At 34.0% G+C, this 23,114-nt stretch overlaps 1 protein-coding gene across 3 annotated transcripts in view; it reads left to right on the forward strand.

The window, feature by feature from the left end:
- LOC132156379 (serine/threonine-protein kinase PAK 1-like) overlaps positions 1–23,114 on the forward strand; it is a 51,181-nt gene that overhangs the window by 16,660 nt on the left and 11,407 nt on the right. For 2 of the 3 annotated variants that reach the window (XM_059565365.1, XM_059565366.1), the window contains exons 2-6: positions 14,026–14,242; positions 16,538–16,632; positions 17,283–17,430; positions 18,209–18,246; positions 18,881–18,994. In XM_059565365.1, coding sequence (XP_059421348.1) covers positions 14,050–14,242; positions 16,538–16,632; positions 17,283–17,430; positions 18,209–18,246; positions 18,881–18,994 — 588 coding nt within the window. In that variant the 5' untranslated portion in view covers positions 14,026–14,049. Of the gene's footprint in view, positions 1–12,184; positions 12,301–14,025; positions 14,243–16,537; positions 16,633–17,282; positions 17,431–18,208; positions 18,247–18,880; positions 18,995–23,114 lie in introns of those variants that run through there. The other variant, XM_059565367.1, reaches the window with a different exon arrangement.

Raw genomic sequence — 23,114 nt, forward strand, 5'->3', positions numbered from 1 at the left:
AAGTTTCTTCTGCTCACCAAGGCTGCATTTATTTGATCAAAAGTACAGTAAAACAGTGAAATATTATTACAATTTAAAATAACTGTTTTCATTGTTAATATGTCATAAAATATAATTTATTTCTGTGATGCGCAGCTGTATTTTCAGCATCATTCCTCCAGTCTTCAGTGTCACATGATCTTCAGAAATCTTTCTAATATACTGATTTGCTGCTTAAGAAACATTTCTGTTTTTGAAGTTTTGCTGCTTCATATTTGTGCAGAAACTGTGATACAATTTTATATTTCAGGATTCTTTGATGAATAGAAAGTTGTAAAGAACAACATTTATTTGAAATAGAAATCTTTTCTTTCGCCTTTGAACAATTTACTGTATCCTTGCTGAATAAAAGTATTAATTTCTCTCTCTATATATTAGATATGACCTGGTATTTTTTTATTATTATTTTTTGTCTGACACTCATAAGCTGACAATGATTTTTATGTGGCAAACTGCAATTACGGAGTTATTTTCCCTATTCTATACACCATTAGCATAGTACACTCTATTTTACATTTAGTGCCCTAAAACTGGGAAAATAAGAGAAAAAAACGGGTAAAGAAGTTTTGGGACAACTTTGAGATTTTGCTAATTGTCAGATTCTTAAATGTCTTAGCAAATACAGCAAAAAATGTATATAATGTTCCCTCAGAGGCTGCCCTTAAAGCAAATCTCAGATTTCTACTCCATGCATTTAAACACAACTCAACTGGCTCAGTTTTCACATGCTTCGTCATAGAGAGAGATCGTATGGTTGAACACCGACAGAGTCTCGCTGCAGTCCGACAAGCAAGAATTACCCATGAGTCACGGTATTGATCTGAGATCCAGAGCCCATCTTCCTGCTGAAGGAGAACCGCCGGCCAGCAGCAGATCAATGAAATCGACCTGCAAGACACTGTCTTTAGAGTTTCTTACAGGCCGTCCTGTTAGTCAACTTCCAGAATCTGCATTGCATGCAGTGAACCTGGATATAATCCCTTCCCCCTCGTCTTTAGGGTTCCGTAGAGACCCTCCCATCCTCAAAAAAATAGATGCTATTGTCTCTCTTTCTCATTTCCCAGAAGGCTCTGCAAGCAAGACGTCCTTAAACTAACATTTCACTGGGGCTCTCATCAATAATGCCTTTCAGAGAGCGATGCACGCTGCGACGCGTCTCATAGATTATGCGGGTGTGTTTGAGGCCTGCCGCCCCTCCCAGCGTCCGAGGGATGATGGGATATAAATTGAACTTTTATGGCTCCCCTGAAGTGTGTACTTCCTGTTTCCTGTGTTGTTGTTTTTTTGTAATGGTTTAAATGCATCCGCCGGGGAAGCAAATGCAAATGTAGTTTGAAGGCGTGTGGATGTCAGCCAAAAATGTTTAGAAACCAAACCGATTAATTCGAATTAAAACTGAAATTGTGATTTGGCTTAGTGCGATTAACAAATCATGGATTTGGGAACACATGAGCCAACCATTGTATAAAACTTGTGAGAAGCACTCATTAACCGGCTGTTTGACTGTCAACGAAAGAGAAGCTTTAAAGCCTCCATGTGGTTTTCTGGAAAAAACTAAACAAAAACTTGATGATAATTTAATGTTGTACGTTAAAAAAAATTATATCATTTTTGTATTTTTCTTAAATACTTATAATGTAATATTAATGATAATAAGTAATATTAATATTACATTTTATCATAATATAATAAAGTAATATTTCCTATTTTGGTTAAAAATATTATAATTATTATTAATAATAATAATAACAACAATTTTAGTATTATTATGTTTATTATTATATTGATATATAATCAAAAAGTGTTTTTTTTTCAAGTTGTGCAGCCCTAGAAACAACAAATCAAAACCTGAAAAAAAACTAATATGTATATATATATATATATATATATATATATATATATATATATATAATATGGCAACTGCAATATTTATTGGAAAACACTTAGATTTTCACTAGATTGTGCCATCATGCAATTAATTGTTGATTTTAGGAATGTTCTTAAGATAAACAATTTTGGTATTTTCTTTGGTCTCCCCTTAATGTCCAATCTGGGCCTAAAAAGCAAAACCAGCTGAGAACCACTGGTCCAGACTGTATTTTATTTATGTGTGTATAAAGTGAAGTGAAGTGAAAGTGAAAGTGACATTCAGCCAAGTATGGTGACCCATACTCAGAATTCGTGCTCTGCATTTAACCCATCCAAAGTGTACACACACAGCAGTGAACACACACACACACACACACACACACAGCAGTGAACACACACACACACTGTGAGCACACACCCGGAGCAGTGGGCAGCCATTTATGCTGCGGCGCCCGGGGAGCAGTTGGGGGTTCAATGCCTTGCTCAAGGGCACCTAAGTCGTACTATTGAGGGTGGAGAGAGAACTGTACATGCACTCCCCCCACCCACAATTCCTGCCGGCCCGGGACTCGAACTCACAACCTTTCGATTGGGAGTCCGACTCTCTAACCATTAGGCCACGACTTCCCTGTACCTGCACTGTACCTACTTAGTCTAAACTTCATTCTTGTTGTATAAAAATGCAGAAAGTTTTCTGTTAGGCTAAGTTTGTAGTATTTATAATTCATTTTATATGAAAACAGAAGCCTGTGGACAATAAACACTGAGAGTCTGTGATCCAGTCATGATGGATGAAGTCTCCCTCCATCCTCCTTGAGGTGTTTCCATGGTCACCAGCAGCAGAAAACTAGAGGATGGTCTGTGTTTATTTCATGTTATGCTCAAGTTTATCCAACACTAATCCAGCAGTCCAAGACTAATCCGAGAGCTAAGCCAATTTGAAGCAGTCTGATAATGGGGAGTTTGAGAATCGCTGCGGTCACTGATGGTCACTGATGGACTCGTGCTCAGATTTGAGTGTTGTGGGTCATTGTTTAATTCCCTCTCTCTTTCTCTCTGTTGATTTATATGTAAACTGGCAGTGCTTCTTCAGGACCATCTGCTGTATTTGGGCTCAGGCCTCGGCAGCATCACGACTCCAGGTATTGGATGATCTCTGTATTCCACCACACACACACACACACACACACACACACACACACACACACACACACACACTTAACTAGCTTTGTTTTGTGAACACTAACCTAACCCCTACAATTAGTTTTTGTTATAATAGCAAAAAGAGAAGTTGTTTTGCAATTGTGCACATCCCCAGACATCTCCAAAGACACATTTAACTCCCTTAGGACAGGTTTGTCCACTACATATATAGGATAACTGAGAAACTGACATAAATATTGATTCTTGAAGAGAAAACCCATTATTAGCAACCACATTGTAAACTTATGAATGAAAGAAAGTGTGTAAATCCTTTTTTTTTCATGGATTCATTGTGATTATCTGTTATGCAAATTAATGTAGGTAGCAATTTATTTAAATGGTTTTCCAAATTATTTCAAATATTTTTTCAATAAATTATATATTTTAAATAAATGTAAATATTTTACAAATTTACAAAAATATATTATTTCAAATCCCCTATTGTTTATCTTATATATATATATATATATTACAGATTATGCAAATTTGTGAGTAATCTATTATGCAAAATATATTCCATAGGTGATGGCATGATTCCATGAAGTTTTCAACTGTTAATAGATACTGTTCCAATATCACACACTTTAAGCTTTGAGTTGCATGTTATATGCATTGATTGCATTCTACAATAATTTACCATTTAAAAAAAAAATAAAAATAAATTCTTACTCTTGTTTCTTTTTTTAATATTGCAGATTATGCAAATTTGTGAGCCTCACATCTGTGAGTTCATTATTTCTGCATGTCTTGGGAATAATTCAGCATATTTGGAATCTGGAGCGCTGTGCTTTTTTTAATATATGATAAAAAATACTCTTAAAGATGTCTGCTGGCACCCACCCTGTGTAGGTCATTAGCATGTACATGAAGAAGCTCCAACGAGCGCCGGCACTATTATGATCGTCTCTCATGGTTTTAATAGATGTCTGGCTGTGCGCGCACACACACACACACACACACACACACACACACACACACACACACACACAAGTTACTCGTTCTCACATCATTCGTCTTTGAATTTCAGAATTTGTAATTATGTTGTCTGGAGGGGATGTGTGTGTGCATTTTGTGTGTGTGTGTGTGCATGTTGAAGATGACAGGACGGCCTGCTACCCAGTTTAACCCTTTGAGAGCGCGCGTCCTCCTGGGGATATGTGAAGTGTCATGTCCTGTCGGGGGCGAGCGTGTTTTTAAAGCTGGATCTCCAGGGAACAACAGACTGCTAGAGGTTTGAAGCCACTGAACCCAAAGTATGAAAGGCCATCTGAAATATTCTGTGCATGACCATTTTCAGAAAGCTATAAATATTAAACTGGTCCAATATCACATAGTTGAATCTTTGAGTTGCATGTCATATGCTTCGATTGAAGCCTCAGCCGATCCGCGACACTGAGAAAAGAAATTGGTGTTTCTTTTTTAGAAATTGCTGGTAAATTTCTCAAACAGTTACAAAGGCAAGAAACACATTGAATTTTATGTAAACCTTTGAAGTAGAAAAACTGAAATATAATTTTTTTAATAAAATGTACTCTTAGAAAAATCTACATTTTTTCTAAGAGTACATTTCAACATACATTTTTTTCAGTGTAGTTTGGTTTAATGTGTAACTTTGGGTTCGTTGGTTTTGGATTTGGACTTAGTGCATTTCCTCTAGTGCCATTTGCCTTTAAAGTCAGCATGAATTATCATTTATGATGCATTCATTTATGAGTGAAAACCAAATATTGCTTTTATCTGTGAGGGTTTCATTGCATGCAGAATTTTAAAGAAATGGTTCACCCAATAACGAAAATTACTGAAAATGTCCTCACCTTCAGGTCATATAAATTGTAGATGAGTTTGTTCCTTCATCAGATTTGGAAAAATGTAGCATTGCATCACTTCCTCATCAATGGATGCTCTGCAGTGAATGGGTGCCGTCAGAATGAGAGTCCAAACAGCTGATAAAAACATCACAATAATCCACAGCACTCCCGTCCATCAGTTAATGTCTTCTGAAGACATCAAGGCTGAGTCCTCTATCCATAATAAATCTTCCTCCAGTAAAAAAGTAATCTTGTCTGAATCAGTAGAAGAATCTGCACAGATCCAACACTGCTTACAAGCCAAAAAACATGTGGGTGAATTTTGATGGGAGAGGATAACAGAAGATGGACTTTTTCACTGAAGGAAGCATTATTATGGATTATGGACTATGACATTTTGACCAAAAGTGATGGTTTGAATTTAAAACATTTTGATGGATTTATTTCTAACAAACACATAGCTTTTGTCTTCACAAGACACTAACTGCTGGACTGGAGTGCTGTGGATTGCTTGTGGAATATTGTGATGTTTTTATCAACTGTTTGGACTCTCATTCTGATGGCACCCATTTACTGCAGAGGTTCAAGTGATGCAATGATACATTTCTCCAAATCTGATGAAGAAACAAACTCATCTACATCTTGGATGGCCTGATGATGAGTAAATGTTCAGCAAATATTTATTTTTGGGTGAACTATGCCTTTAAATTCCACCCACACTCCTCAGCATTTTAATGAAAGACTGTGAAAACAAACATTTTTGTTTTCCTTCCAATAACATTTAGTGATGAATCGTGCAGAATAAGACAGGGAACATTTATTAGGAAAGCAAAAAATGATTTTATGTTGTCTTAAAAAGGCCACCGTGAATGTCTCTCTCCGTCTAGAGTTAAGGAATGGTTCTTCGAGAGACTCTGATGCAGCCGGATCTCAGCGGTCTTGTTATGAAACAGATCTGTCATTTCCGTGAGCCCATCGATGTGTCAGAGCTGAGTGTATGGACGACAGACAGATGTTCAGATGAGTTTCTCTGAGGTGCAGCAGAAGGATGATTGTGAGCGCATGCATCAGATGAGAGAGAGACAGGTGGCACCTTTCATATTGGTTAAAATAATAAATGCAAATTGGACACAAATATTACTGTATCATGCACAAGATACAGATTGGGTTGATGTATTTAGTATTTCTGAGGAAGAATTAGTTACAGGATTTGAAAAAGTGTGCAAGATGGATGTCACGAGTTTGGTTTGAGGTATTTAGTAACTTTATTTTATGAATAATGTATGTGAAATGTACTTTAATGTTTTTGTACAGACAGGAATTCTAGTTACAAACTACGAATACATTTGAATATTTCGAGCAGTTTTATTCTGGTCTGACAGACAACTTTTTTTTTTACCACGTCAGTCTATCAAAGTATTTCACTATTCCACTTCATGCCTAATTTGTTTGTGTGAGACTACGTTTTTTTCAACTAAAATTATAAAACTAAAATTGTTTCAGTAATTGAAAAATAAGATAACGTAAAATAAAATAAAAATGAATAAAAAATTTAAATACTAAAATTACTTAAATGGAAATAAAATTAATTAATTAAAAATAAATAGAAATGTAGCTTTTAAATAAAAAAAACGAACAAAGATTATTAGAGTATATTTTACAAGAAAATACAATTTCACGCTTTTTGCTTCAAAGTTTCCCATTTAGTTCAATGTGTTACTTGCTGTTTTCTGTAATAATTTGTGAAATTTACTAACAATTTCTGAGTTAAAATTGTTTCTAGATATTTTTTAGTGTAATAAAAATTAAAAAAGCAAAAAATCTAAATAGCTAAAGTAAAAAAACAAAAAAAAAAATATATATATATATATAAATCTAATTCAGAATATTAATAAATACTTAATTCTTTAAAATATCACTGATATTCCTGTTAAAAAGAGATTAACAACAGAAGCAATAATGTTTATAGTCTTAGACATGCTAACAAAAATGAATATTGTTGCTCTTTTTTTTGTCATAAACAAAATGTACTCATTGTGAGATTTTGGGTCTCTTACATGCATTACTGAGTTGTGGATGTTTTAAGATGTTTTCAGTGTAAATGTCTCAGGATCAGACATTTTGTGTCTATAACACACACTCTCACACGTCTCTGTTTGGTATGATTTTCTCGACACCAGCTTGAGCATGAGATTAAACCACATGCGTGCTTTACGGAGGTAATGAAAAGCTGTTTCTGGCCTTGCGTTGCAGGTCGTTTCACGCAGCTGGAGGCTAATTAACCCGCATGTCGGGGAAACTACGTCAGGAAACATTTCCCAAACCCGTCAGATGATTCGAATGAATGTCACAACAGTAGCATTTAATTAGCTTGAACCAGGAGTAATCAGAAATCCTGCCTATATCTTCTGTGTTTCTAGAGTCTATCGAGAAGAGAAAACTCTTTTTACATGCTTAATGTCGACATGCCTGACAAGGCGAATCCAGAAATTCACAACTCCTACATTCATAGCAGCGGCTGTGCTTCTGTCAGTCCTAGCACTATCCCACCTCCAGAGAGACGAGCGATATTCTTGTCCCGATGAATGATGCTCTGTTCTGTGTGATCTCACATGAGCTAAGAAAACCACACCTCAGATCTGCATGCTCTTTTAGTATTATTTATGTAGCACTGTACTTGATCTTAGTGCTGCATTCGACAACGTAGATCATGGCATACTCATAGATCGATTAAAAAGTGAAGTGACCCATACTCAGAATTTGTGCTCGGCATTTAACCCATCCGAAATGCACACACACACACTGTGAGCACACACCCGGAGCAGTGGGCAGCCATTTATGCTGCGGTTATGAGCAGTTGGGGGTTCGATGCCTTGCTCAAGGGCACCTAAGTCGTGGTATTGAAGGTGGAGAGAGAACTGTACATGCACTCCCCCCACCCACAATTCCTGCCGGCCCGGGACTCGAACTCACAACCTTTCGATTGGGAGTCCGACTCTCTAACCATTAGGCCACGACTTCCCCGTCAATTACAAAACTATACAGGTATTCAAGGACAGGCTTTAAGATGGTTTAGATCCTACTTGTCCGATCGCTACCACTTTGTTTATTTAAATGGGTAGTCATCTCATTTATCACCAGTAAAATATGGAGTGCCACAAGGATCTGTCCTAGGTCCTCTGCTATTTTCAATATACATGTTGTCATATATTGTACATATATCCTTGGTAATATTATTAGAAAATACAAGATTAGTTTCCACTGTTATGCTGATGATACTCAACTATGTATCTCAACGAGACCAGATGAAACTTCTAAATTATCTAAGCTAACAGAGTGTGTTAAAAATGTAAAAGATTGAATGACCAATAATCTTCTCCTATTAAATTCGGATAAGACAGAGATATTAATTATTGGACCAAAAAACAGTACACAGAATCTTGTAGATTTGCAACTAGACGGATGCACAGAAAACCTAGTTCATGCATTCATGACCTCTATTAAGTTCCGTATCAGTTACAACATTTCATTACTTACCTATAAGGCCCTTAATGGTTTAGCTCCTGCATAACTAGCCTTCTACCACGTTACAATCCATCTCGCTCCCTAAGGTCACAAAACGCTTGACTTTTGGTAGTTCTTTGGATAGCAAAGTCCACTAAAGGAGGTAGAGTTTTTTTCGCATTTGGCTCCCAAACTCTGGAATAGCCTTCCTGATAATGTTCGGGGTTCAGACACACTCTCTGTTTAAATCTAGATTAAAAACACATCTCTTTTGCCAAGCATTCGAATAAGGAATCTCATAATTTTGGACTGCAGTTGTATCTGATCAAATGCGCGCTATTATTCTTTAGCTTGGGTTAAAATAATTAATTTAACTTGGTTGGAACAGCAGCTATGCTAATGATGTCTCTGTTTGTTTCTTTGTTTTGTCACGCGATTTAAACAAGCTCCAGTCTGGATCCAGAACACCTGAGAAGAGATGATGCTGACCCTCAGAGGATCTCAGAGATGATGCTAACCCTAAAACAACATACAGAACTACCAAATCTTGCTATAAGTTTGATTGAATCATAATAATTGCTGTTAATAGTGTTCATCGTCTGTTTGATAACGTCCTTAATGGATTTTTCCGCAGTCACCACTGATAAGCTACTACAAAATATTGTAGAAACGTAATTTTATGTAGTTTGTATCGTAAAAAGCACTATACAAATAAACCTTAATTGAACTGTAGAATTTATTTATGAGTTATGAATTTACTATGAGTTCCCTTTTATTTGTAAATTTTGTTTTCATTTGAATTTCAGTTTAGATTTGTCATTTTATGTCCTTTAATTTTTTAAAATATATTTCTGTATATCTTTAATTTGTGTATATTTTAATAGATTTTAATCTAATTTTTTATTTTAGATGTATTTCAATTAATACAATCTATTTTTAATAATTTGGTATAAACCTGCCATTTGTTTTATGTAAAGAAGAGAATCATATATCTGCAATTTTTTTCTGCGTTTATCTTACAATTTACTTTTTTTTTTTTAGCAATTTTGAGAAGTTAACAGATATAAACTCATAATTGTGATATAAAGTCAAAATTTTGAGAGAGAAACTCAGATTTGCAAGAAAAAGTCATAATTCTCAGTTTCCTATTGCATAATTATAATTGTTACTTATCTTTTTATATATCTTTTTATTTTATATTTTGCTATTCTGACTTTGAATTTTTGAAAAGAAAAAAAGTCAGAATTATGTAAAGTCTTTTCCATTTATTTTTGTCAGCACAAAAATAAAAGATGTTTTAAAAAGGTTAAGCAGGTGGGTTTTGTGCATCAGCATCATTTAACCTGTGTCCAGACATTATTGCAATTGAAATTAATGGGAGTTAGAATTAATTATAACTTTTTTTGAAATCAGAACTGCTCACTGAAGCTCCAGTTGGCCTGTAGACATGAGTAAGGAGTATTTGTGCTGATGCTGAGTGTTTGAAGGGAAGTCATCTGAATATATCAGGTGAGGATGAAGCAGAGAAACCCTGTCAGGATCAGTGACTGACAATAATGACTGATGTCTCGCCAGTACGTCACACAGGACAGTCGTCAGGTGTTCATCATGTCAGTTAAGTGTGGATGACCTGACAAACAGAGCACTGAGACACAGGTACATCCTAGAACTACAGCACTTCTTCTTATTGTGTATGTTTGGTGGTTTTCAGGTCTCAGAACTTGGTTCTGGCTTTTGCATTTGCTCTTTTAGACAGTGAAGGGGAACTTTGTTGAATTAAGCCCTTTGTTTACTTGAATGAAAGGCACCTGAGGTTTGTTAGATGCTTGTGTGTGTGTGTGTGTGTGTGTGTGTGTGTGTGTGTGTGTGTGTGTGCTGAGGTCAATTTAATTACCAGAGACCAGACCAAAGTCCCAGGGACTTACTCACTTCCTCATTCTTGCCGATTCACTGGTCTTTGTCTCTAAAACACTTGTGTACTTGTGTGTGGTGATTTTAAATGAAGTAATTGTGACTTTACATCTTGCAGTGTGGCTCACAATGGCAACTTTGTTTCTGATAATTGCTTTAAATCACTGTGGCTTTCTTCCTTATTTTAAACTATTTCACAATTATTTTGTACTTTTTTCATTTGTAATTTTCTTTAGCTGCGTTTAGGGTGTGTGGTCAAATCACTATATTCTCGTTCTTTATTTTTTTTTCTACCTATATATATATATATATATCTTTTTTTTTTTCTTTTTTGGTCCAATTGCTCTTTCTCTCCCATAAATGAATGAATTAATAAATGTAATTATTATTATTTTTTTATTTATCATCCATCCATTTGTTTATCTGTATTTATTTGTTCTTTTTCATCTATTTATATTTAAATATTTATTCATTTATTTGATTATTTACTATTATTATTTATCTATTTATTCTTTGTTTTTGTTTTTTGTTTTTTATTTACCCATTTATCTTTCTATTTTTTATGTATTTAGTTATCTATTTTTTTTATTACATTTAATTTATTTTCATATATTTATTCTTATTAGTTAACTGTTTATCTCATATGTGAAATTTTTTCTAATTTGTCTAATTTTATTTAGGTGTTAATTTATTATATAATTAATAATACATTTTTTATTTCTTCAAAAATAAAAAATTTCTTCATTTCCCAAAAATGATTAATTCATATATTTATTTAATTCTTTATTTACCATCCATCTCTTTAGCTTTTTTTTGTCCTCTTTTTATCTATTTTTATTTAAATATTAATTTATCCATTTATTCATTTTAAATGATCTATTATTATTTATCTATTTATTCTTAGTATTTTTGTTTTTTGATTTGCCCATTTATCTATTTATTTTTTTATGTAATTAGTTATCGAATTTTGTAATTTTTACATTTAATTGTATTAATATTTTGTATGCATTATTAATATTTTTATTTATCAATTAATTATTTTATGTATCTGTTTTCATTTTTTTTAATAGATCTGTGCATGTGTTTTCAGTCATATATTTTTGTAGACACGTTTATCAGCAGATGAACTTTAACACCTCGACTCTGTATTTAGTTTAACTAAGGGGTGTGTGTGTGTGTGTGTGTCTGATAAAAGAGACCACAGTGATGACAGACCTCTGCTAAATGTGACAGCACTGTCTGAAATGTGAGTCTGCATGGGCGTGTGTGTGTGTGTGTGTGTGTGTGTGTGTGTGGGTCAGGTTTTGCCTATTGTGAGGACTAAGGATAGTTAAACCTGAAATCAGTTACACTGAGTGAGCAGTCAAAAGAGAGAAAAACGACTTGATAAACATATAAATAATGATTTCAGGAGAATATAAAACTGCAAAAAGGTTTGCGTGAGGTTTAAATTTAGGGTTAAGCGATATAAAATATCATTAGCTCATTGTAAACCAGTAGAAGTGGAAGGAAATGATAGAGAAGGGTTTCACACAACAGACCCAGTCACCAGCTGTGTGTGCATGTGTTTAGTGTTACTGTGTCTGTAACACACTCATGTTGTATTCATGTTTGCCCTGCTGCCTCTCTGATGTCTGTTTGCTCATGGCTGAAGTGTCTTTACACTTTAATACTGTTTGCATTATCTGTGTGTGTGTGTGTGTGTGTGTGTGTGTGTTTCTCAGTCTAAGCTATCATGTTACACCATTCATGTCCAGTCAGTCACAGATCAAACTCATAGTCTTTCCTGTTCACCTGTGACATCACATCAGGGAGGCCACAGCCTCTTAAAACCAGCACACACACACACACACACACACACACACACACACACACGCTCGCTCAGTGTCTGACGGGATCTAAAGGTGCTGTTCTTTCTGGAATACTGCTGGGATTGAGTGTTTGTCAGTATGCTGGACAGGATTTGGTGAGGTGAAGTTTTATTACAGATTACCAGCAGACGTGTGTTTAATATTCGTATGTCCGTGTGAATGGTCGATATGGTCACTCGAGGTTAGTGATGGACTGAGATTTGGCCATTTTGAAGAAATGTTGTGTAAAATAGATGTTCATTTCATTTAATTGCTGTCATACTTCTACTAGAGCTGACAGTGTTGTATGTAAAGATAAGGACTGTGTTAGTTTTGTCAGTGTCAAGGCTGGGCAGTGCTTGTATTTGTCAGGATGCTGTTATCTCCGTTTCTTGTTTGGATTGTGTGCATAGATTCACATAATTTGACCATGAATCTTTTTTTATTAATGGTCTAAAGATTTTAGGGTAGAACTCACATTTATGTTTATTCATTTAGCAGAGGCTTTTATCCAGAGCAATCTGTCATAAGTCAAAAATTGTCATAGGATACAATGCCAGGTATAATATATATATATATATATATATATATATGACGTGAAATTAGTAGTGAAATGAAATGCAGAAAATAATAAAACTATAATAATAATTTGTATTCATTATTATTATTATTTATATGAATGTTTTAGGAAAAGTGTATCTTATATGTACTACAACTGTTTTTTTTTTTTGTTTTTTTTTTACTTTTTTATTAACTTTCTTGTTCATTTAAAACTGATATTGTGGCAAATAAATTTTTAAAAGCACAAATATTTCAGAGTAGAGGTGAAATAATAATAATAATAATAATAATATGAGTTTTATTATTATTATTATAATTATACAATTGTTTTAGGAAAAGTGCATCTTAGGTCTTGCAACTAGTATCTGTTCTTCCCCTTCTAGTTAATTTGAGCTACATTTTTTTTTTGGTCAAGTTAAATTAGTTTTTAAAAGCACAAATATTCCATGTAGTCTCTGTGTGGTCATTAATGTCAGACGTTAAAAAAACGATTTGAGCAAAACCTTGTGTAAAGTAGTTTTAAATGGAGAACAGCATGCCACACCGCAGAACATGTCAGCTTCCAAGTAGCATTTCATATTTACTGAGCACAGCCCAAAAATAATCCAGTCTCTCCAGTATTACATAATCCTGGTTTATTGAGTCGAGGTGTCAGGACTGATGTCAGAGCCGCTGCGCTGAATCATGCAAAGACAGAGCTGTTTTTGGGCTGTCTGCACCTTTCAGAAAAGAAAACTCATGAACATTCAGTTATGCTTCAGTTTGTGAGGTTTAATAAGGAAATAATTATATTGTTATTGCTCAAATTAGGGTTGGTGATTTGAATAAACCTCTAAAGCTTATGGTTGGTATGATAAAAAACAATGTTGTTGGGCTGCTTCATATTTTTGTGCAAACCTTCATACATTTTATTTTTCGGTATTCTTTGATGAACAGAAAGTTTAAAAGAACGGCATTTATTTGAAATGGAAATGTCTTTACTGTGATTTTTGATCATTTTAATGTGCCCTTGATAAATAGAAGTATGCATTAAAATGCATGCTTTAAATGAAAAAATACATAGAAATATATTGCTCTGAAACAGATGATGTTTTCTTCCTGGCTTAGTGTTTTTTTTCTGCTGTGTCCTAGTTTAATCTAAGTACTATTAAAAGAAGATTGGTGGTAATTTGCTAAATCTAATCATGCTCTCAGTTTCATTCCAGCAACCCCTTCGGTTGATTTACTTTAGCCCCTCCCTTTTCTCTGACTCACTAGCTCTGATTGGTTGTGTGTTTCAGATTTAGCCACGCCCACAGCTGAAGATGTCAGACAATGGGGAAGTAGAAGACAAGCCGCCAGCTCCACCCATGAGAAACACCAGCACCATGATTGGCTCGTCCGGTAAAGACTCAGGCCCACTGAATCATGGCTCCAAACCCCTGCCGCCCAACCCAGAGGACAAGAGGAGAAAAGAAGGCTTCATCCGATCCATACTCACCGGAGGAGGAGACAAGAGTGAGTGAAAACTCATTAAAAAAAAATACTATTTTTAAAAAGAGGACTTAAAAACAATCCAGCAAGAACAGGATTTCTAGAGCGAATCAATCAGGGTCAAAGCTCACAATAAACACAAGCATCTTACTTTATGACTGTAAACCTTTTGACTTTGAGGTTGATATTCTCCTTCATTTGTAGCAGCAGATTCTCACACTTTCTCATTGTATAACACTCGTCTCCAAACACCTGTGCATCCACACGTGTCTCCGTGTTAAGAGTCCGTCTCACTCCTGCATTCAGAGCGGCTCGTCTTTCTGCAAGGCCTGTTTATTGTTAATTACCAGGCCGTTAGCACATCATTAGTATATTAAAGACCCTGCCTGGCTTCAGCACACAGCAGATAGGGACGTTTTCAGGCATTAGCAGCATCTGCACACATGAGTGACACAGGAACTGGAAAACAGCACAATAGATGCATGACTGTGTATATATTGTAATAATGTCATTATTAAATCCAAAAAAACGTGTGTGATTAAAACTGCAGAAAGCTAGTATATTGTATAAAACTAGTGCTATATTCCTTAAAAACTACTCTCTGACACTAGCTTTCTCTATTCTATCTATTCTATCTACTTGTATTCTTTTATTGATTATAAAAACTTAACTCTCTAACACTAGTGTTCTCTATTCTGTTTCTATTCTATCTTTTATTATAAAAAACTTAACCCTTTAATGCTAGCATTTTCTATTCTATTTCTATTCCGTCTACTTGTTTACTCTTATTGATTATAAAAACTTAACTCTCTAACACTAGTGTTCTCTATTCTGTTTCTATTTGATCTTTTATTATAAAAAACAACCCTTTAAGACCAGAATTTTCTATTCTATTTCTATTCCATCTACTTGTTTAATTTTATTTATTATAAAAACTTAACCCTCTAACACTAACGTTCTCTTTTTTTATTTCTATTCTTTTATTTTTTTAAATAAAAAATGAACCCTCTAACACTAACATTTTCTAGTCTATTTTTATTCTCTTTTATTATAAAAAATTAACTCTCTAACACTAACGTTTTCTAGTCTATTTCTATTCTCTTTTATTTATTATAAAAATGTACTCTCTAACACTAGCATTCTCTATTCTATTTCTATTCTATCTTTTATTTATTATAAAAACGTAACCCTCTAACACTAGCGTTCTCTATTTTATTTCTATTCTCTTTTATTTATTATAAAAATGTACTCTCTAACACTAGCGTTCTCTATTCTATTTCTATTCTATCTTTTATTTATTATAAAAACTTAACCCTCTAACACTAGCGTTCTCTATTCTATTTCTATTCTCTTTTATTTATTAAAAAAACTTAACCCTCTAACACTAGCGTTCTCTATTCTATTTCTATTCTCTTTTATTTATTATAAAAACTTAACCCTCTAACACTAGCATTCTCTATTCTATTTCTATTCTCTTTATTTATTAAAAAAAACTTAACCCTCTAACACTAGCAATCTCTAGTCTATTTCTATTCCATCTTTTATTTATTATAAAAACTTAACCCTCTAACACTAGCATTCTCTATTCTATTTCTATTCTCTTTATTTATTAAAAAAAACTTAACCCTCTAACACTAGCATTCTCTATTCTATTTCTATTCCATCTTTTATTTATTATAAAAACTTAACTCTCTAACACTAGCGTTCTCTATCCTATTTCTATTCTATCTACTTGTTTTCTTTTTATTTCTATGTGTACTGCGTAAGACTAGCCAGGACCTGTTGCAGCACTTACAGTACATATTGCTCTTTTTGTTGGTTTGATTGCATCTTTTTATTCGATTGTAAGTCGCTTTGGATAAAAGCGTATGCTACTGTAAATATAAATGTAATGTTAAAACATGCTTGCAATGTGTTAAATCATGTTAACAGATGCTAGAAATATGTTAAAATGTTAGAAAAAGGCTAAAACATTAAACAAGAAACATTAACAACATGTTGAAACATACATGCTATAATGATCTGTCTGTCTCTGTTTTTCTGATGAACTGATGGCTGTCAAACTTCAAGCTTTAAAACTAGTTAAAACTGAAAACCTTTTTCAAACTCAAACTTTAATTCATTATATAAAATATAATTAAAAAAAATTTACACTTTAGTTTCCTGCTATTCTATACTGTATGTGTCTAAGAAAGAGACTAAATGAAAAATGTGATAAATGTTTACAGTTGGTGATTGGAATCATTTACATTTAAACATCCCTTAACTCTTATTCTCTTCTTACACTCCACTGTGTCTCCACCCCATCCTCGTCTTCAGCCAGTAAGAAGAAAGAGCGTCCGGAGATCTCTCTGCCGTCGGACTTTGAGCACACCATCCATGTTGGCTTTGACGCCGTCACTGGAGAGTTTACCGTAAGTCTGATTAAGATTTGTATCCAACCACAGGGAACAAAATATTGGCTTTTGACTACTTTTATGAAAAAATGTATGATTAAAATTCATTGAGAACTTGTTAAATAGCACTTTTACTCTGGACTTAACCTGTAAAATAAACGAACTGACTTGATTCTAAAGAGAAAGTGCTAATGAAAGCATTATGAAAAAGGAGAAATGGAAAGAAAAATGTCTGAAGATGTTAATTTGACATCAGCAACCCAAATATAGAAAATTAACCTCCAGCAGTTCAGACTCGCAGGATTAACCTCCAGGTCCAGAACTGTCTCCTATTTACATCTGGTTTATTATATTTGATAAGATATTAAATGAGCTGTGGTCTTTTCCTGACCCTTAAATCTGCCGTACGTTTCCTCCGTATGACACTGATTTGAGTTCTGTGTGTGTAATGAGTGTTAATGAGAGCTAGTGGGTCAGAACCTTAAACTGACGTTGGTGGGCAGAAAACCAGGAGTGTGTTTTCACCACTCATACTGATCACAATGTGACCATATTTATCTGTCTGTCAGGTTTACCATTGCTTTTGGCATGCGCATGTTTTCATTGTCACTAGCATAGGCTGATTACCGAGGTTTAAACTGTGCTTGTGTTTGTGGCTCTCTATTTAGGGCATGCCTGAGCAGTGGGCTCGGTTGCTCCAGACGTCCAACATTACTAAACTTGAGCAGAAGAAGAATCCTCAAGCCGTTTTGGATGTGCTTAAATTCTATGACTCTAAAGAAACAAACAACAGTCAGAAATACATGAGTTTTACAGGTGTGATGCACACTTCATACATATTACAGCTGTAGCAGTGTAGATGTCCATAACATCTTACATAATTGTAATTATGTATCATACAGTTATATATATATATATATATATATATATATATATATATATATATATATATATATATATATGTGTGTGTGTGTGTGTGTGTGTGTGTGTGTGTGTGTGAATGTATGCATTTGTAAAATAAAAAGAAAAAATATTGGTAATAAAATATATAAATATCTAAAAAGAAAAATGCATATATATGTATAAAATAAAAATTCAATATATTTATTGTATACTTATAGTATAAATATAAAAGAATATGATTTTATATTCATATAAATATACATACCATTCAATTATTTTATATTGTGTGTATATATTATGTGTGTGTGTGTACATTTGTAAAATGTAATTTTAGATATTATATCTTATGTGTGTGTGTATATATGTATTAATATATATAATATCATTATATACCTTACAAAAACACACCTTACAAAAACCTTACCACCAGATTGTTTAGAAATACAGTTGTTTATTGCACATCTATGTATTTATTCAGTGACGTGAAGAATCTCAGGCCTAGTAATACGTTTTATTATAGTACATGTAAGAATAAAACTATCACGTAAAAAAATTTGTTCTATGTCAATAAATTAACCCAATGGGTTTATACCAGCCACCTAATCCATTATAAATCAGCAGTTGATCAGTGATGTGTTGTCTGTTGTTTATTTCTATAGTCCATTTCTCATTCTTTTGTTTTTAATTTCAGACAAAGGTGCCGATAATTACAGCTCTTCCAATGCAGTGGTGAGTTATTGTGACGTCCGACTGTGTTTTCCATGTTTATCTGTGACACGCAAGTGTTTGAGGTCAGGGGGGGAATGTGGATACAGGTTCTCTCTGCTCACGTGAAAGAATGACAGAGGATAGGATGGGAGGAAGTTTTCTGGGGGGAAGAGAAGGGAACCGAGAGCAAAAATGGACGGGGTGGGGGTTGCAGTGAACAACAAGGTGACAGAGTCCAATAAGAGCTGCCCACTCAACAGAAGGACAGAACTGATGCCAGCCATTCGAGGCTGTGCCAATGCGTTCATCTCTGTCTTTCTCTCTCTCTCTCTCTCTCTCTCTCTCTCTCGCTCTCTCTCTCTCTCTGCCTCTCGCTCTCTCTCTCTGCACTGTGAATCAGCATCTTTTTCATCCAGTTCTCCTGCTGAGCTTTGCCATATCCGTAGCTAAGACTGAATCAGGTTAGATGCAAAGCAAGATGGGGAGTAATGTTTTAGTTGTGGTGTATTGGGTCATCTGGTGAGGCCCGCTGGGGTTGAATGTGGTCAGCGCTGCTCTTGTGGTTGGCATGTCGGCATTGGCTTTGTTTTGCACTCATGTTGTGATGTCAGTCGGTCAGCCTCACTTCCTGCTCGGCTTGTTTCATGCTCCGCAGAACTCCAAGACCGTTTCCGAGACCCCTGCCGTGGCCACGGTCTCCGAGGATGATGATGAGGATGAAGCCACGCCTCCACCAACCATCGCACCCCGTCCCGAACATACAAAATCTGTGAGTGTTTACTTAAATAGGTCAATGTTAAAGGGTAAGTTCACCCAAAAATGTTAATTAGGCCGCGTTTTACTCTAAGCCCGAGTTACCCTAGGTGTATCTTCTCACACACAGATCTTTCAAACGAATCCAGTCTGAGTTATATAAAAAATTGTCTTTGATCTGTCAAACTCTATCATTACAATCAGCAGGTGTTGCATTGCTTCAGTCCAAAAGAAGTTAAATAAAAAGCTAGGGATGTCCAGATCCGATCACATGATTGGAAATCGGGCCCGATCATGTGGTTTCAGACTCGATCGGACTCGGATATATATATAATAAAAGTGTGAATAAATATAGATTTAAACGCAAAGAGACAGGATAGTCTGCGCATGATCTGGTGTTTTATTTGGACCCAGAATAAGGCGAGATTAACATCACGGAGTGCTAAACACTCCTGCAGTGTGTGTTTCATTTATACTCGATGCCAGAGGGCGCTCTCACGCAGAAAGTCATATCAGGAAATTCCTAATATGGACAAAAGCATCCAGCTATTGCTGTATTAAAAGTTGTTTTCACAGAAAAACAGAAACTTTTTGAAACACGAAGACATTAATATACGATTACGACAATATATGGTTTTTCTAGTCATCTCCAGCAGGTGATAAAGTATATGAACAATGCAGTGCTGATTGACATAGCATTTAATACAGTATAGAAAATATTTTGCCTTATTATGTGATAAACAGTGTGTGTAGTATATAAACAAATCATTATTATTTGTTATCGTCCAGCAGTTATAGATTTCTAAGCTAATTTAAAAGCTAGAAATTTGAGAAAAATTAAAGTTGCCTATCCTACCAGTCAGAAGTTTTTGAACAGTAAGCTTGTTAATGTTGTTTAAAGAAGTCTCTTCTGTTCACCAAGCCTGCATTTATTTGATCCAAAGTACAGCAAAACAGTAAAAATTTGAAATATTTGTAATAGTCTATTTAAAATAGTTGTTTTCTATTTTAATATATTTCAAAATGTAATTTATTGAACATCCTGGAATTGTTTTTTCGCTCTTCTTTATTCTTTTTTATGTATTATAGAAGTATCGGATCAGGACTCCGTATCGGTAGATACTCAAAATCAAATGACTTGGACTCGAGAGCAAAAAAAACCTGATCGGGACTTCCCTATAAAAATTGCCCATCCATACTAAAAAGTATCTTAAACGGCTCCTGGGTATGATCAAAGGCCTTCTGTAGTGAATCAATGCGCTTTTATAATAAAAATATTCATATTTAAAACGTAATAATCACTTTACTCTAGCTTTTAAAACCGTAGCCTCATTTTCATTTTTGGGTGAACTAACCTTTTAAGGGTTCAAATGCTAAGGTATTTGAAGTGTTTTCCAGGTCCTATATATGTGATTTATATACTAGTATAGTATTTTTTTTATAGTTAATAATTTATTAATTATTTTAATTAATCAATTATTTATTTAAAAAATATTACTTTTATTTTTGAACAAATTTTTATTTGTATAATTTTAGTTTTAGTGTAATTTCTAGCAATTGGTTTGTTTTTAATTTGTTTTATTTAAAAAAAAATTCAGTTTGTAATTTTAGTGTAATTTATTTTAGGTAGTTGCCAAGGCGACTGTTCTAATTAGTTTGATTTAAGTTTTAGATATTCAGTCTCTCTCTTGCTCTCGGATTGAGTTTAATATGCTTTATAGGCATGACAAAATTATACTTTCATTTTGTGAATGAATGGAAAAGTAATATAATAATAATAATAATAATAACATATTATTTTTTCAGATTTATTTAAATTTTATGTTTGGGTAGTTGCCAGGTGGTTGTTAAGGTGTTTTCTATGGTTGCTAGGTGAATGTTTCATATGGTGTTGTTTATGTATTCTAATTGGTTGCCAAGCAGTTACTAAGGTAATGAAACCGTTTCCTTGGGCATTACTTATGAGTGATTGGGAGGTGGTTAGTAGCAGTTTTGTTTTAGTATTATTTATACACTAGTACAGTTTTAATAATATTGTGAATTAGCTTGAATTTTTTTTTTTTAAATATTAATATATAGTTTTTTTTTTTTTTTCTTTTAGTTTCAGTTTTATTTATGATTTATTTTCGGTTAGTAATTTTCCGTCTTCATCTGAAGCTTATTTCAAGGCAACATTTCTAATTTAAGATTTTCCTCTAATATTTGTTTTATTTTATTGCAGCTTTATTTAAATAAACCAGATATTTTTAATAGATTTTGTTAGAATTAACGATAATAATCTTGGTCAGTAGATTATTGTGAAAGGTTGCTTGGTAAACAGGCAGACAGTGGTTGTGGTTATTGGTGTCTAGGCAGTTTCTAAGGTGTTCTGAGTAGTTTTGAAGTGGTTAGTAGGTTATTGTGGTTGCTGGTTGGTTTAACAGACAGACGGGCAGTTGTAAGGTGTTTTTGGTTTTGTGGGTGTTGGCTGGAAGATGCAGATACGTGACAGTCCGGTCTGTAGTCTAGAATAATGAGTTTCTGACTCTAGACGCCTCCAAGCTAACCTGTAATTACAGAATAAATATGCATGTGTTCAGAGCGGGGGTAGGTGACTGGAGCTTTATTACAGGAGCGTGTGTGTGTGTGTGTGTGTTCCTTACATCTGTCTGGAGATCACTGGATCAGTCCTGGTTGGCTTCTAGTCGCCCGGTTGATTAAAGATGCTCCATCAGCGCTCATTCATGTGTGGTTTTGATGTGAAGGGGTTTCACCCTCATTAGGTCAGAGGAGATGAATGATGTCCTGTAATGTGTTCACTTCACACACACACTCACACACACACGATGCTGCTTTTTGTGTCTAGTGGCCACAGGCGGCTTGTAGTGCATTTCTGATTACTTTGAGCTCATGTTACAGTGTCCACTAAATCTGGGCAAAATATCATAGGGAAGACACGGGATAAATAATCAAATTTCACTCAGAGCGTAAGTAATTTAAAGAACAATAATCTTGTTTTTGAGAAAATGTTTGGGTGAGGTTTAGTGCCCAAACATGTTTTGTGAAAATGTATTGGGACTTCTTTGATTTAGTTATCAAACAATTTCAACAAATTGTAATAGTTTTTCAGGCAAATTTATTTTCATACAGTATATTTCAACGTATGCAGTATATGTCATCTGTTCATGTTGTACTGGTGTTTTATTAACCCTTTGCACACAAACCTTGTGTTTGTTCTGAGGTTAAAAGTAAAGAACAGCATCATCTGGGTTTGTCTCTGTGAATGTGTGTGACGCTGATCCTGGCGGCTCTGAATGAGTTTCTGTGGTGTCACTGTTGAATCAACTTCTGACTGGTTGTTTGTACTGTTTTTTTTAACTAAAGAACATAAGCCCATCCCCGGAAGAAAAGAGCAGGAAACTTAATACGCGTCACAGCGATCTGGTTCTGTTTAAACAGACTAAGACCCGAGGCTCCTGTGAGCAGAAATGTTGAGGGTTTTGTTCTGAGACCAAGCTGTGCTGGAATACATGTTTTATTGTGTCTGTGGTACCAGCAGGCCGGTCCTTTCCAGAATGTCTTGTGAATCATCCATTGCTCCGTTTGGGCCCCATGTGGTCTGATACGTGTGTCTTAGAAACTGAAGTGGAAACTTCATATATATAAAATATATTTTATTTATATTTTTTCATATATAAATGTATTTATTAGTTTTATATTTATAATTTATTATGCTTTTATTTTATCTATCTATCTATCTATCTATCTATCTATCTATCTATCTATCTATCTATCTATCTATCTATCTATCTATCTATCTATCTATCTATCTAAATTAACATTTTTATTTTATTTATATATATATAATTTATTTATTTCATCCACTGCTAATATGTCTAAATTAACATTTTTATTTTATTAATATATTTTTATATTATATATATATATATATATATATATATATATATATATATATATATATATATATATATATATATATATATATATATTTACATTTCTTTATTTTACTTAATTTATTTCCTTAATTTAATTTCACTTTTTGTAATTTTTATTTATTTATTTATTTATTTATTTATTCAACTTTTTATTTTATTTTATTTTGTTAAATATATTTTATTTTACCTAATTAATTTTAT

Source organism: Carassius carassius, chromosome 13, assembly GCF_963082965.1.
Source record: "Carassius carassius chromosome 13, fCarCar2.1, whole genome shotgun sequence".
Taxonomy (NCBI): domain Eukaryota; kingdom Metazoa; phylum Chordata; class Actinopteri; order Cypriniformes; family Cyprinidae; genus Carassius; species Carassius carassius.